Source organism: Chenopodium album, chromosome 7, assembly GCF_948465745.1.
Source record: "Chenopodium album chromosome 7, dcCheAlbu1.1, whole genome shotgun sequence".
In the NCBI taxonomy this organism is placed as follows: domain Eukaryota; kingdom Viridiplantae; phylum Streptophyta; class Magnoliopsida; order Caryophyllales; family Amaranthaceae; genus Chenopodium; species Chenopodium album.
The window spans coordinates 77,305,241-77,319,493 of NC_137840.1; the positions used below are offsets into that span (position 1 = coordinate 77,305,241).

A 14,253-nucleotide genomic window follows, 5' to 3' on the forward strand; every position below is an offset into this window, starting at 1 on the left:
AAACACAGGCAAATGTCATTTGAAGCAAATTACAGAAGTGCCTTAGTGCTTATTATTATAATTTACAGCAGAAAAAAAAAAAAAGCAGTCATGGATGACAAAAGATAACGAGATCCGAGTACAAAAGATTACTATACTTGGATGACAAAAGATAACGAGATCCAAGGACAATGAAAGTGCAGAAAAAAAAAAAAAAAAAAAAAGTTAAGTACAATCTAATAAGCCCGTACGATGTAAATTTTTCTGATTACAAATTTACAGCTTCTATATCTGAATAAGTATGCCAATATTAGTAATAGAATGTAAGTCTGATTTACACTCCAGCATTGATCACGAGTACATTTACTAATTTACACACATGGGGAATCAACAGAATACACAAAGCATTAAAATGATTAGAGCATTAAATATATAACAACACCTTGACTTCACATCTCACACTTTACTTAAAATTTACATACAGCAGGAAGAAGCATTCCATCACCTTCTATAGGCGAGCCTTATTTTTATTGTATATGTATGATTTTGCAAAATACACGAAAAGAGCCAACCCTAAGACACTTAGACCAGCAAGTAGCCAATAAAAGTAATCAAGATGTGCGCGATTCAAGTTATCCGAAAACCAACTCTCTCCCCCACTTCTACTGGTTGCTTTGTTGATCAATGTAATAAGAAGACTACTTAAAAGGCCTCCTATTCCAAATATACTCAAATACAGTGACAATCCCACACTACGCAATTCATTAGGTACCTGGTCATAGAAAAATTCTTGCAGGCCAACCAAGGTAAATGCCTCTGAAATTCCAAACAAGGCATATTGTGGAAGCATCCACCAAATACTCATTGGTATTGTAACCTTAGGCAAATCTATCAGCCCATGTTGAGAAGCAATCTCGAGCCTTTTTTTCTCTGTGACAGCAGCAACTAACATTGTAAAGATGGATATAAACAGCCCAATTCCAATCCTCTGCAGCAATGATATGCCTGCAGGCTTTCTGGTCAACTTTCTGGCTATTGGCACAAGAGCACGGTCATAAATGGGAATAAAGACAATAATGCAGATGCCAGAAAAAGACTGCAATGCTGCAGCTGGTATAGCAATATTAGATCCAAGTGATCTATCCAATGTAATGCCTTGTTTGGTGAAGAAAGTCGCAGGTTGTGAGAAGACAATTGCAAACACCAACGTTGTTGCCCATATGGGAAACAGCCTAAGTACTGCCTTTGCCTCTTCAACCTCGCTCTTGCTGCAAGATCGGACACCTAACTCTACAATCTCAGGTGCAAGTAAAGCTTTGTTTAGAAACCTGTACTGTCGAGATCCATCATGAGGTTCGATTTCTTCAAAATCAGCCTCTCCTCTGTCACCAGCAACAAGAAGTGCATTTCTATTCCTTGCTGCAACAACAAACACTCTTCCAATCCTTTTGAATGGACTTTCTCCTTCGCTTTTCACTCTATACCGATAAGTCATAGTTCCAACCGAAAAGATCACTAGAGCAATTACCATGATAATGCATGGAATTCCAAACCCAAGATCCCAACTAAGGTTGTCCTGAACATAGCTCAAGACTCCAACACCTAGCAAAGCACCAATGCAAAGACCAAAATACCACCAATTAAAGAAAGAGCTTTTGGAATTGCTTTCCATGGGATCTTCTTCGTCAAACTGATCAGCACCAAAAGCCTGAACACAAGGCTTGTGCCCAGCTTGCCCAACAGCCACCAAATAAAGGGCAATAAAAAATAGTATTACCTGTGAGTGTCGGGTACATCCAGGAGTGCCCTTGCTATCTGTTTCTTGGTCGAGACAATTAAAAGATGGTAGCATTGCTGACAAAGTCATCAAACCCAGCCCCTGATACGCCATTCAGATGAGATAAATACTACTGTATAGTAAACTGAAGGAAAAAATATAAATATTTATTAAAAAAATAAATTAAAAAAAAAAACATTTTCAATAGATGGATTTTATGGCCACTCATGTAACGGAAGTACTTCAGTTTAAAATCTTGGAACTCAACACTTCTGCAATACTCCCTTCACATAAAGATTACTATTCAATTGCCAACTTGTGAACCAACATAGTTACACTGCACAGCTAATTGATGTCATTTACTATTTTACTATCATCCACATTCCAAACCAAACCTTCATCAATTAAGCATGCAACATCAAAAAAATCGCACTTAAAGAAAGAGTTGTAAATCTATCAATCATTTTGTACAAGAATAGTTCAATTCCCGTTTATTCCTATTCAGATTCCTAAAAAAAATTATCTGTTTCATAAAAACCCATCAAGATTTAAAGCACCAAAAGGAAACTAAAGCTTAAATTGAAGTTTTATAAAACCTGTAAATGTATAACAGAGAAATGAAGTGAGATAACTAACCAAGATGTAAATGAAAGAGGCAACAATAATAGTATAATACTTTCCAACAAAAGAATCAGCAATAATAGCCCCTAAAATTGGAAGTAACGCAGCTATTCCACCCCAAGTATTGATGCTTGAAGCCGCCATTGCTGTTGACTGCCCCAACTTCCCCGTTAAATAGCTAATCAAGTTTCCTGATATCCCATAAATTGCAATCCTCTCGGCCATCTCCACCCCTTTGAGAACATATTCAGTTAAACATGGGATTAAAATGGCAAAGTGAGTACTTGTTTATTTGTATCAAACTAAAAGGGAAAGAGAGCTACTTACAAATGATGAAAGAAGCAGATATCCACCGTCCATGTTTAGACCTGACTGCAGGACGGTGCTTGTAGTCAACAGCACCAGGAACAATGCCTTGTCCTGATTGTTGTGTATGTTCTTCCATGAGGTGTACGCAACGGAATAAGGGAGATGCTCAGCAGAAGGTGAATCAACAGCAATAGCAGTAATGTTAGTTAGAGTTGGAAGTTTTCTTTTATATTATAGATTTTTAAGCAAAGCACTCCCCAAATGAAAAATCCAAAAATCTGCAAGTGGTCATTGCAGTAAATGCCTCTGTATGTGAAATAGAGAGAGATGATGTTTGACTTTGATTTATGATTTTTGTAGATTACGCAATGACAAGTGAGTACAAAACTATATAGATTTAACAATCCATTTCACATATATTTAGGTAATAGTAAAATAAAAGATTACCTTCTCAACTTTCTCAAGTAAATAAAAGGTGAGTGAAAGACCCTTCCTTTCCCTATTATCTGTCAACTAGCAACTACTCCGTAACAGAGTAACAGCTAACAGCAACCATCAACCGTACAAGCTATTTTTGCTGCATAGGCCCCAAGATGCATGAAATCTCCTACAATGTTAAGCTAGTACGTAAGTATGTTAATGGTGTAAAAGTGTATGCATGGTGAAAGATGAAGAAAATCAATCCTGGAGTCCTGGTGCAATAAAAACATCAAGGAATAGAATAATAATTCATAACATTTTCAGTTTAAGAAACAAGTATGATTCGTAGATTTCTCTCAAAACAACTACTTGTGCAATTCACTTCAACATTGCTCACATCTGATTTTACACATGGGTGAAATATAATACTTCGTAGTACAATAAGCTCTAATATTTTCCTAAAGAGCATTAATTAAGTCACCCAACAGTGTGTCATTACATTTTGCCCCTTGCTTACTATTTGCATACAACATGAAGTAGCATTCTATTACCTACTATAGACTAGTATTTTTTTTGTTGTATATGTATGACTTTGCAAAATAAACAAAAAGACACAAACCTATGCTACTAAGACCAGCAAGCAGCCAATAGAAGTAATCAAGATGTGCACGATTCAAGTTATTCGAAAACCAACTCTCTTTCCCACCTCTACTAGTTGCTTTGTTGATCAGTGTAACAAGCAAGCTGCTTAAAAGGCCTCCTAAGCCAAATATACTCAGATACAGAGACAATCCTACACTGCGCAATTCATTTGGGACTTGGTCGTAAAAAAATTCTTGCAGACCAACCATGGTAAATGCCTCTGAAATACCAAATAAAGCATATTGCGGAAGCAGCCACCAAATACTCATTGGGATTGTCATATCAGGCAAGTCTATCAGTCCATGTTGAGAAGCAGTTTCAAGCCTTTTCTTCTCTATGATGGCGGAAAGCACCATAACAATAATGGAAATGAACAGACCAGTTCCAATTCTCTGAAGCATTGATATGCCAGCAGGATTTCCAGTAATTTTTCTGGCAACTGGCACAAGAACGCGATCATAAATTGGGAGAAAGATGACAATAAAGATGCCTATAAAAGACTGCAATGCGGCTGCTGGTATAGCAAAATTAGATCCAACTGATCTATTCAACGTCATGCCTTGTTTGGTGAAGAAAGTTGGTGGCTGTGAGAAGACAATTGCGAAGATCAATGTTGTTGCCCAAATTGGAAACAACCTAAGTACTGCCTTTGCCTCTTCAACATTGCTTTTACTGCAAGATTTCCCAATTCTATTTGAAATTTCTTTTGCAACCAAAGCTTTGTCAAGGAACTTGAATTGTCTAGATCCATCATGAAATTGAGCCTCTTCATTATCGCCATCCTCAGGAGGTGCAGTATTCCAATTCTGGGCTGCTGCAACAAATACTCTTCCAATCCTTGTAAATGGACTTTCCCCTTCGACTTTCATATTGTAGCGATAAGTCACAGTTCCAAAAAGAAATATGAGCACAGATATTACCATGATAATACATGGAATTCCAAATCCAAGGCCCCAACTAAGGTTGTCCTGAACATAGCTCAAGACTCCAATGCCTAGCAAACTACCCACACAAACACCAAAATACCACCAATTGAAAAAAGAGCTTTTTGCCTTGAGCTCCCCTGGATCTTCTCCATCAAATTGATCAGCCCCAAAAGCCTGAACACAAGGCTTGTGCCCACCTTGCCCAGCAGCCACCAGATATAGAGCGATAAAGAATATAACTGTCTGCAAATGTGGTGAACATTCCTGTCCACCCACAATGCTTCTTCCTTGGTTGGGACAACTAAGTGAAGGAAGCATCGCTGACAATGTAAGCAAGCCTAGCCCCTAGTGGCCATCCAAGTGAAATGAGTAGTAAATATAATTAGTATAAAACGAGAAGAAAAAAAAAAATCAAAATCTAAACTTTCAATGTAAATGAGACCTACAAACTATACTTACAGAGTTACAATATTCTATATAAAAATGAATCCAATCTTGAACTACTCATAATAGTCATATATGAGACCAAATCATAAAAACTGAAACAATGCAAATTCCACAAGTCACTGAACACTAAATAACTAGAGAACTCTCAAAGGAGAGCAATTTTACCACAGTATAATAACATAACATTATTAGCATATGCTATCAAATAGAGGAGAAAGCAACTTCACTGGATGACCCAACTACGGAAAGAATACAAAGTAGAGTAGCTCCAATCCCATCCTTTTCTCAATTGGTACCCACTCTCAACCGGACAAACTCCAGAAACTGACCACACACTAAGGGAAAGGGGGGTTTTATTACCTTTCCGGCTTTCCCTCACCAAATCACCCCCAACCAAACAGCCTCTAAATCTTTTGTTCATCAAATGATGATTTAAAATATCCACTCATAACAGATTTTTACATGTAGACTCAATTCAACGGGTATTCTCCTCATTTACTCTAATTAACCAGCATAACAAATCACTACTACTAACATCAGTATCACTATCAACAATTCAATATAGTCCAATTTCCCATCATCATCTAAAGTAAGTCAAATAGTCAATCATCTCAATGCTAAATATTATAGTCAATTTTGCCTTTTCTACTCCAACTGATCAACCAAACATTCAAGTTGATCAGAGTCAATACAACTTATTTCACTTTCATGAGACACATTTTTAATTCTGAACATAATGCGCATCATACTCTCGAGTGTTCAAGCGTACTCTGAGCATCAAAACCCCAAACAAGCTAACAATTGAAACTTCAAACAATAAAAACAATCAAAAAGACAGAATAAATAGAACACTAACCAAAATGTAAATGACTGAAGATACAATAATGGTATAAAACTTTCCAGCAAAAGAATCAGCAATAACAGCCCCAAAAATTGGAAGCAAAGAAGCTACTCCACTCCAAGCATTAATATTAACAGCCGCCATTGCCGTTGACTGCCCCAATTTCCCAGTCAAAAAACTTATCAAATTCGATGAAATCCCATAAAATGCAATCCTCTCTGCCATCTCCACCCCTTCATCAAAAATCAAATTTCATTCAACCCCACAAAAGAAATTGAAAATTAAAAAGTGGGGTTATAATTTTGTTAAAAATTGTGAACTTACAGATGATAAATAAAGCAGAAAACCAACGTCCATGGTTAGATCGAACAGCAGGACGACCCTTGTAATCGACGGAATTGGGGACGGTGTCAGCCATTAAAAGGGGTGAGTGAAGGTTTGAAGTTGCAGTAGCCATTTTTATAGCAAAATACTCAAAGTGATGAGCTGAAATTCCGGAAAATTGACAGCAATTTGAAGAAAGAGAAAGAGAGGGAATTTCACGTTTGAGCCTGTTGAAGTAGTGAGTTGGAAACGTGTTTGGAATTTCATTTGCTATCTTTGGCAAGAATGATTGTTTCTGGGACTGTTATTGTCTACTTAAACTTGTGACCTCATTAATGATGATTGATGAACAAGGAAAAGAACTTATTGACTTAATTATTCAGGCAAATCCGCAAATTTGATACGGAGTATGACATAAAAAGGAAACATGGTTGTACACTTGTAGTCAATAATTTCTAAACTAAAATTTGTAAATTAAAAGGATTTAAAGTAAAAGCATTTGTCTATCTATAATCTACGGAGTATGAATATATATTAAAGGCGAATCAACAATGACATCATTTACATGTATCATCTCCTGATTAAATAATTTTCCGCCTTTTTTTTAAAATTATTTTGGTCAAACACTCAAACTTCATTAACTATAATATTTTATTTTTATATTTGAGGTACTATATAATTGGAATAATATTTTTAGCCAATGATTACATATTATAATCATTTTGTTCTTTTCTCTAACCTTATTATTTATTGGCCCGAAACTTTAGCGAGAACGTGTAAAAAAGCTTTCAAGTCGAGTCGAACAACTCTTAGCTTGTGATTGACTCGCTCAATTAACACCCCTAGTCTCAGGGCAGGGGCGGAGCCAAAGGGGGGGGGGGGGGGGCTGGGGTGGGCCATAGCCTCCCCCTTGGCTCAAGATGAATATTAATTTTTGCTTATACTATACTTGTTATAAATTTTAGTGTAGAAGAGTTGATTTTTGCCATATAATAGTGGACAAAATGTCAAGAGTTCAAATCTTATAATTAACATTTTGTAGTGTTTTTTTATTTTATATATATATATATATATATATATATATATATATATATATATATATATAAAGTAAATGTAATCCACGAACTCAATACTACTTGCGAAGATTACACATACATAGATATGATCTTGGCCCCTCTCACTTGAAAATTTTGATTCTGACACTGTCTCAGGGTACAAAGACATTCTTAGAAACGCCTTTTAATATACTTCATCTGTTTCACAATAATCACAACACTATGATGTGCACAAAGTTTTAGGAAAATTATACGAGGGGACCAAACAAGGGTTTTTTATAATATAAAAACTTTGTAGTTGGTAATTGAGATAAATAATTTTCCTTTATTTAGAAAAAAAGTAGTGTAAGTAGAGTTAGTGTAAAAGAAAAATAATTAAAAAAAATGAAAATAGTGTTAGTAAGAGAGAGAAATTATAAAATAACAATAATACCTCCGGTCCAAATTACTCGCAACTTTGAAATATTTTATATCTCACAAATAATACCCCAAAGTTGCAAGTAATTTAGACCGGAGGTAATAGATCCTTACCAAATAAGAAATTGTTGCACTTACTAGGAAAAAATCAATCACAATATAGATTTTAGTATTGTATAATTTGATATAATTTTTTTTTTTTAAGGGGTAAGGGGTGGGCCCCACCTTAATTTCCTATCACAGGAATATCAAGGGGGTATTACCCACAGGGGAGGGGGGATATGAGCCTCGAACCCGGGTCACTATCACGGAAACTGAAGCTTAGCTCCACTGAGCTATAGGCTTCTTGCTCGTATAATTTGATATAAATGAATAAGCTACGAAGTATCAATTATGTAATTTGACATGTACTCATTTATAATTTATTGTTGAGTATTGTCAATAAAAAAACATTGTTGAGTGTTTCTATTTTATTTTATTACTACGTATATTATTATCCTTGTTTTGGTTATTAAAACCAATTGTTGTTGCGGGGGATCGAACACGAGTCCTCTCTACCAAGTGTAGTCCCAATCACCACTACACCAACAACCAATTGGTAGTTGCTCTTTATGAATAATACTCGTAAGTCGTAAATCGTAATTGTGTAGCTATCCTATCAGCTATGGGCTTATTATTGGAGGACAAAATTTGATCGTTACTAACATTCTTTATACGTAGTAATTTTTTCACACCATTATTAGTATAACTCTATTGTCCACACTCCATTTGCCTACTTTTATGTAATTCGACTATTATTTTTACAAGTATTATTTTTTTTAACTAAGGGTATGTTCTATTAGACTGAAATCAGCTGAACTGAACTAAACTGAACTACTGAAAATAAACGTATGAGAACAGACCCTAAGTATAATCATACAACCTTAATAACATTTGTTTTCTATACACGTAGTATATATATATATATACACTACTTGGTATTTAAAAACAATAGGGTTGATTGTCATACTTAGCATCGATGCCTTTTTCAATAGATAATAATTATGTTTTTTATCCTAATTTCTTAGATGGTTTAGAATTTGCATTTTCCCTTAGTGTTTCACTTGTTAAATTCAATCATTTTTCAACAAGTCACAAGTGCATCACTTTTTTTTAATCTATGCAACATGAGTTACATGACACTTTCTATTATGCAATGAAAAAGGTTCCTACATTCCCCTCTGGCAAGAGGCAAGAGCAGAGTGCAATTTTGGGGGAGGGCTTTGGCATGCATATTTAGGATATGTAGTTGATTTTTTTTCCATCTCGGAAATCCGGCCCGATGATTTTACGACTTTGGGCAAGCACTTTTTAAATCGAAGCATACGGGTTGTTTTTTCGTGCTTTAACCTAATTCGGCCTTTGATCACCTCTAAATTCTCATATTTTGTAAAAAGTTGAAATTTTCATGAATTAAGACTTCCTTCATTTTGTTTTTGTTTTTTTTAAACCTTTTTTTTAAAAAAAATATTTTTTTTATCAACCAACAACATGTCCAAAAGGAAAATCATGAGAATTTTGATTGCCTATGAAAAATTAAGGCAACAGAACAACACCTAAGTTTTCGATGATTATATATAAATGAAAGAGATGTAGCTAATAAATAGACAATAAGACAACCGAACAACACCAAAGTTTTCGATGTTTATCTCATACGGAGTAGCTTAATCATACCAATGATACCATCAATACTCGAGGAAGTAAAATTGTAGGGTTGTGAGACATAATATTATGTCTCACAACTATTAAAAAAAATAAAAAGGTACAATGAAGAGAGAGAAATGTGGAGAGAGATAGGAAGAGTAAAAAAGTAGTGAGGGTCCCACTTCACGTGCAAAAAGGACAAAAATTTAACGGGACCACTACCACTGAGTCTATATTTTGTTAACTGAAACTCTAGTTGAATATTTTTGGATACCACTGAGACTACATTTTATACCATTTAGAGTGTATTTTGTACCACTGAAGTTCCAGTGGTATGTTTTAACAGCTCAATGAGACATCTCTAAAATGATGTCTGGAATGCCTATAATGCCCTTGCAAGACATAATTTCATTGTCTCACAACCCTCCGTTTGGAACACCTCTCAATACTCGTATATCATACCAATGATCCCATCAATACTTTCGCCAAAAATGAACATATAAATAGCGTGTTTTCAATAGGCTGACATATAATGTCATGTTTGATTCTCTCCTTTTTTTTTTTTTACACATAAAGGGAAATACAACAACCTGGTAAAAAAAAAGCCCTTTGTCCTTGATCTTTTAATTGTTGGCTCAAGGTCTTTTTTTGTTGACCAAGATGAAGGACAAAAGTCCTTGAACCAGCAACAAAAGATAACAGCTAGCAGTAGCAACTAGGCAACTAGCAAGCTTACATATGAAGTATATACACGACAACTAAGCTTCTGAAGACAAAATAATACATAGTACCCTTCTCATAAATAGTGACCACATATTTCCATCAATCAACAAAAGGTAATATAGTCATGTTCGGTAAGATTCATTTTCTTTGAAATAAGACATATATAATCTATAAGTTTAATTTATAAATAATTTGAAAAGGAATATCTTATTTGTAAAAAAAAAAATTGAATATCTTCAATTATGATAACTAGACTAGAAAAAAAATATATAGTAAATATAATTCATACTTGTATGATTTGATAAGTTCAACACGTGGTTTGAACAGGATAAATACAAGTAATATGTTATAATAAAATAAAATTTTATATTGTTTATTTTAATAAAAGTAATATGTTCCCAATAGTTTTTTTTTTTTTTTTTTTTTTTTTTTTTTTTTTTTTTTTGCTTCAAAATAAAAGTAAATCATTAAAACAAGATAAAATGATAAGGAAAAATAAATCCTAACGAAAAAGAAAATAAATCTAGACTAATATATATATATATATATATATATGTTGATTGTGATTAATGAAATATATTTATTTCGTTTTTTATTAATTTCAAAAGGCATATTCTGATAAAATTGTTATAAGTGATTTAGGTGTTGGTAATATTGGTAAATGATGATTTACCAATACAAAAGAATTTTTTGTTGTTATTAATAAATTGAATTTATAAGATGACTATCATATCAGTTTTTACGAAGATATTTGAGTATTAGATGATTATCATATCAGTTTATATGTAGCTTATTAATGTGTCGATCACTGATCTGCTGACGACAAGATTTAGACCATCATGAAATTTTAACTATGAACATCATCAATCATACGAGTATTTTTTTTTTCATCATTAGAGATTTGTTTTTAAGAATAGTACTGACAATTAAATGCTACTGGTGAGTGTGCAGATTTATATTACCTCTATCCAAAATTGTTAATATGCATGTAGTTACTTTATTTTCTTTACTATAAAAATTTCCTTTTTCTTTTTAATGGTTCTATATACAGATCCTGACTATGATGAATATTATATTACAATTCTTATTTCAAAAGATGTTTGATTTTTAATTCATTTAAATATATAACTACTTAGTTTGTGTTTCTTTTACCAGCAATTATATTAACATCTTTCCCTTGCACCAAAAACAACATATTTTCCGCCAAAAGCCTATCATGGACGAGTCACAGATAATCAATTATATCGAACGATTCAGAAGTTCGATTGCTCCCACTACCACCCAACACCGAGAGAAGTTATTGTTTAATGTTAATTTATTAGAAGCAAGTGAAAGATCAAATCAGATTTTACGCAAAATTTTAGAGTCGGTAGACTTGAAGATAGCTGGTGCACTAAAAAAGCTAGAAGAAGTAGAAGCATGGAGAGCAAGTAAACTGGGAGAGATGGCGCTTGGAGTAAATGAACGTCCACAAGCTTCGCCACTAAGGATGATAGAGTTCGATAATTATAGGCGACAAGTTTTTTACTTGAAGGTGTCGTTGGTTGACAAAGACAGAACCACTAACATCCTTTTAAGGGTGCATGTTCATGAAGCTCTTGACACAATTAACAAATATTATCCAAGATTTATTATGGATGAGGTATGTTAAATTGTTAATTATTTAATTAACAAATATTATATGTTGTGTTTTTCTTTTTAAACATGTGTTAATAACATATATATATATATATATATATATATATATATATATATATATATATATAGAGAGAGAGAGAGAGAGAGGAAGGCTCATGGAAGAACCCTCCTCTATATAAGAACCCAATCTTATAGAACCCATCTTAGCCATTCATTGGATTTGATCTAACCATCTAAAATACTCCCTTAGTAATGGCATTTATGTAATTTTTTACCTTTTCTTTTTTTTACACTTTTAACAAAATACCCTAAATCTTAAGGTTATTCTTTTCACTTTCTCTCTCCTCAGCACATCACTTTCTCTCTTCTCAGCACTTTCTCTCTCCTCAGCATCTATACATCAACAAATTGGGTAATTTTATTACTTGTTAAAGATTTTTTCTTTTACCGATTTTATTGTTTTTTTTTTGCGATTTTGCTGTTATATAATGTGTGATGATTACATTTGTTTGTTTAATTTTTTTTTTCCAGATTTTTTTTCGATTTTTTTATTTTTCGAGTTTTTTGATTTTTTTTTCGAGTTTTTAGATTTTTTTTTCGAGTTTTTCGTTTTTTTTTTTTTGAGTTTTTAGATTTGTTTTTCTAGTTTTTCGATTTTTTCCAGTTTTTTTATTTTTCGATTTTTTTATTTTTCCAGTTTTTTTTGTATTTTTTTATTTTTTATTTTTCCTAATCATCTTTTTCCAGTTTTTTTTATTGTTTTTATTTTCAATTTTTTTTATTTTTCGATTTTTTTTGCTTGAGTTTTTCTATTTGCTTGAATTTTATTGGATTTTAATTTCAGATTGTTTTTTTTGCTTCAATTTGTGTTTTTGATGATTAGGTTTTTGCATATTCATGGATTTTGATGATGTTGAACATAATTCTCCCTCCTCTGTTACTCATTCAGGTAATTTTAATTGTTTTAATACTTTAATTTCAATTTACTTATATGTTCTAAACTTTACTTACTTGCATGTTCTAAAGTAATTTTGTGAATTTATTGATTATGTTCAAAAGTTGTTTTAATGTTCTAAATTATTTCTGGTTATGTTCTAAAGTAATCTATTATGTTCCAAATTTTTCCACTCTATGTCCGTGATTTGTTATGTTCTAAAGTATTCAGCTAAGTTTAATTGTTTTAATGCTTTAATTTCAATTTACGTACATGTTCTAAACTTTACTTGCTTACATGTTCTAAAGTCATTTTGTGAATATGTTGATTATGTTCAAAAGTTGTTTTGATGTTCTAAATTTTTCCTGGTTATGTTCTAAACTAATTCATTATGTTCTAAATTTTTTCACTTTATTATGTTCTAAATTTTATTATGTATGTTATAAAGTAATTTACTATGTTCTAAAGTTTATCCTTAATGTTCTAAAGTATTTTGTATGTTCTAAAGTTTTCTACGTATCTTTCTCTTTATGTTTTAAAGTTTATTATTATGTTATAATATTTTCTTCATATTGTATGACTTTTATTGTATGTTCTAAAGTTTACCTTCTAGTTTTAAATTTTACTTTTTATATTTTCTATTGCAGTTGGTGTTATTTATCGTACTCCTGAGGTACGGTTGTTGGATCATTTAGCCCTGATGGTACCACTAAGGAATGGATTCCAAGTATTCCCGATGAGTTAAAACCTCGTTTGGGGATGATATTCAAAGATCCTGAAGAGGATCTTAGTTTTTACAAAACATATGCAAATGCCGCTGGGTTTACTTCTAGGAAATCTACGACTACAAGGAAGAAGAATAACAAAGATATAATTGCTTTTCAATATGGAGTTTGCAATAAGTTGTTTTTATGTTTTAAAATTTTGTGTAATTTTTTTATATATTTATTTTGTATTCTTTTCAATTTATTAATATAATATCATATTATTTTTGTCCAATTATTCTTTAAAAATTGTATCCAATCCATAGATTGATCCACAAACCACCAATTTGAACCCACCGATTTCAACCCACCAACCTACCATTGACAAACTCCGCAATGTGAACATATCACCTACGAGGCTACAACTTAAAATCATGACGAATTAACATTCCACACCGAAAGAACGGAATTCACCATGAGAATGGGGTTGGATGAGTAGAAAAGAACAATTTTTTGCGAGTAATGTGAACCCAATTTTTTTTTTTTTTTGGCGAATTAACTTTTTGATTGCATTTTTGGGAGGGTTTGCGGAGGCCGAGGTAAATTTTCCTAAGCATGTTTAATGAAAGATAAGGGTATAAAATTAAGTATTAATCAAGGAATAAAAAAAAAACAAATTCAACCCAATTAATCAACCACCACCAACCCAGCCACGACCACCAAACCACCGACCCCAGAAACCCAACGACCCCCAACCCACCAATTCCACCAGCCACGACCACCAGAAACCCACCAACCCCAGAAACCCAACTA

General features: G+C 33.0%; 2 protein-coding genes across 2 annotated transcripts; both read right to left on the reverse strand.

Moving 5' to 3' along the window:
- Positions 1-32: 32 nt before the first annotated feature.
- LOC145639740 (protein NRT1/ PTR FAMILY 5.10-like) lies at positions 33-3,282 on the reverse strand. Its single transcript, XM_081691063.1, has 3 exons — positions 2,705-3,282; positions 2,393-2,610; positions 33-1,858 (listed from the first exon to the last, which is right to left on the reverse strand). The coding sequence occupies exons 1-3, from the start codon at positions 2,820-2,822 to the stop codon at positions 488-490; spliced, it is 1,707 nt and encodes a 568-aa protein (XP_081547189.1). The 5' UTR covers positions 2,823-3,282; the 3' UTR covers positions 33-487.
- Positions 3,283-3,430: 148 nt separating this feature from the next.
- LOC145639739 (protein NRT1/ PTR FAMILY 5.10-like) lies at positions 3,431-6,735 on the reverse strand. Its single transcript, XM_081691062.1, has 3 exons — positions 6,287-6,735; positions 5,978-6,195; positions 3,431-5,019 (listed from the first exon to the last, which is right to left on the reverse strand). Exons 1-3 carry the CDS (start codon positions 6,417-6,419, stop codon positions 3,661-3,663), a joined length of 1,710 nt encoding a protein of 569 aa, XP_081547188.1. The 5' UTR covers positions 6,420-6,735; the 3' UTR covers positions 3,431-3,660.
- Between the last annotated feature and the right edge of the window lie 7,518 nt (positions 6,736-14,253).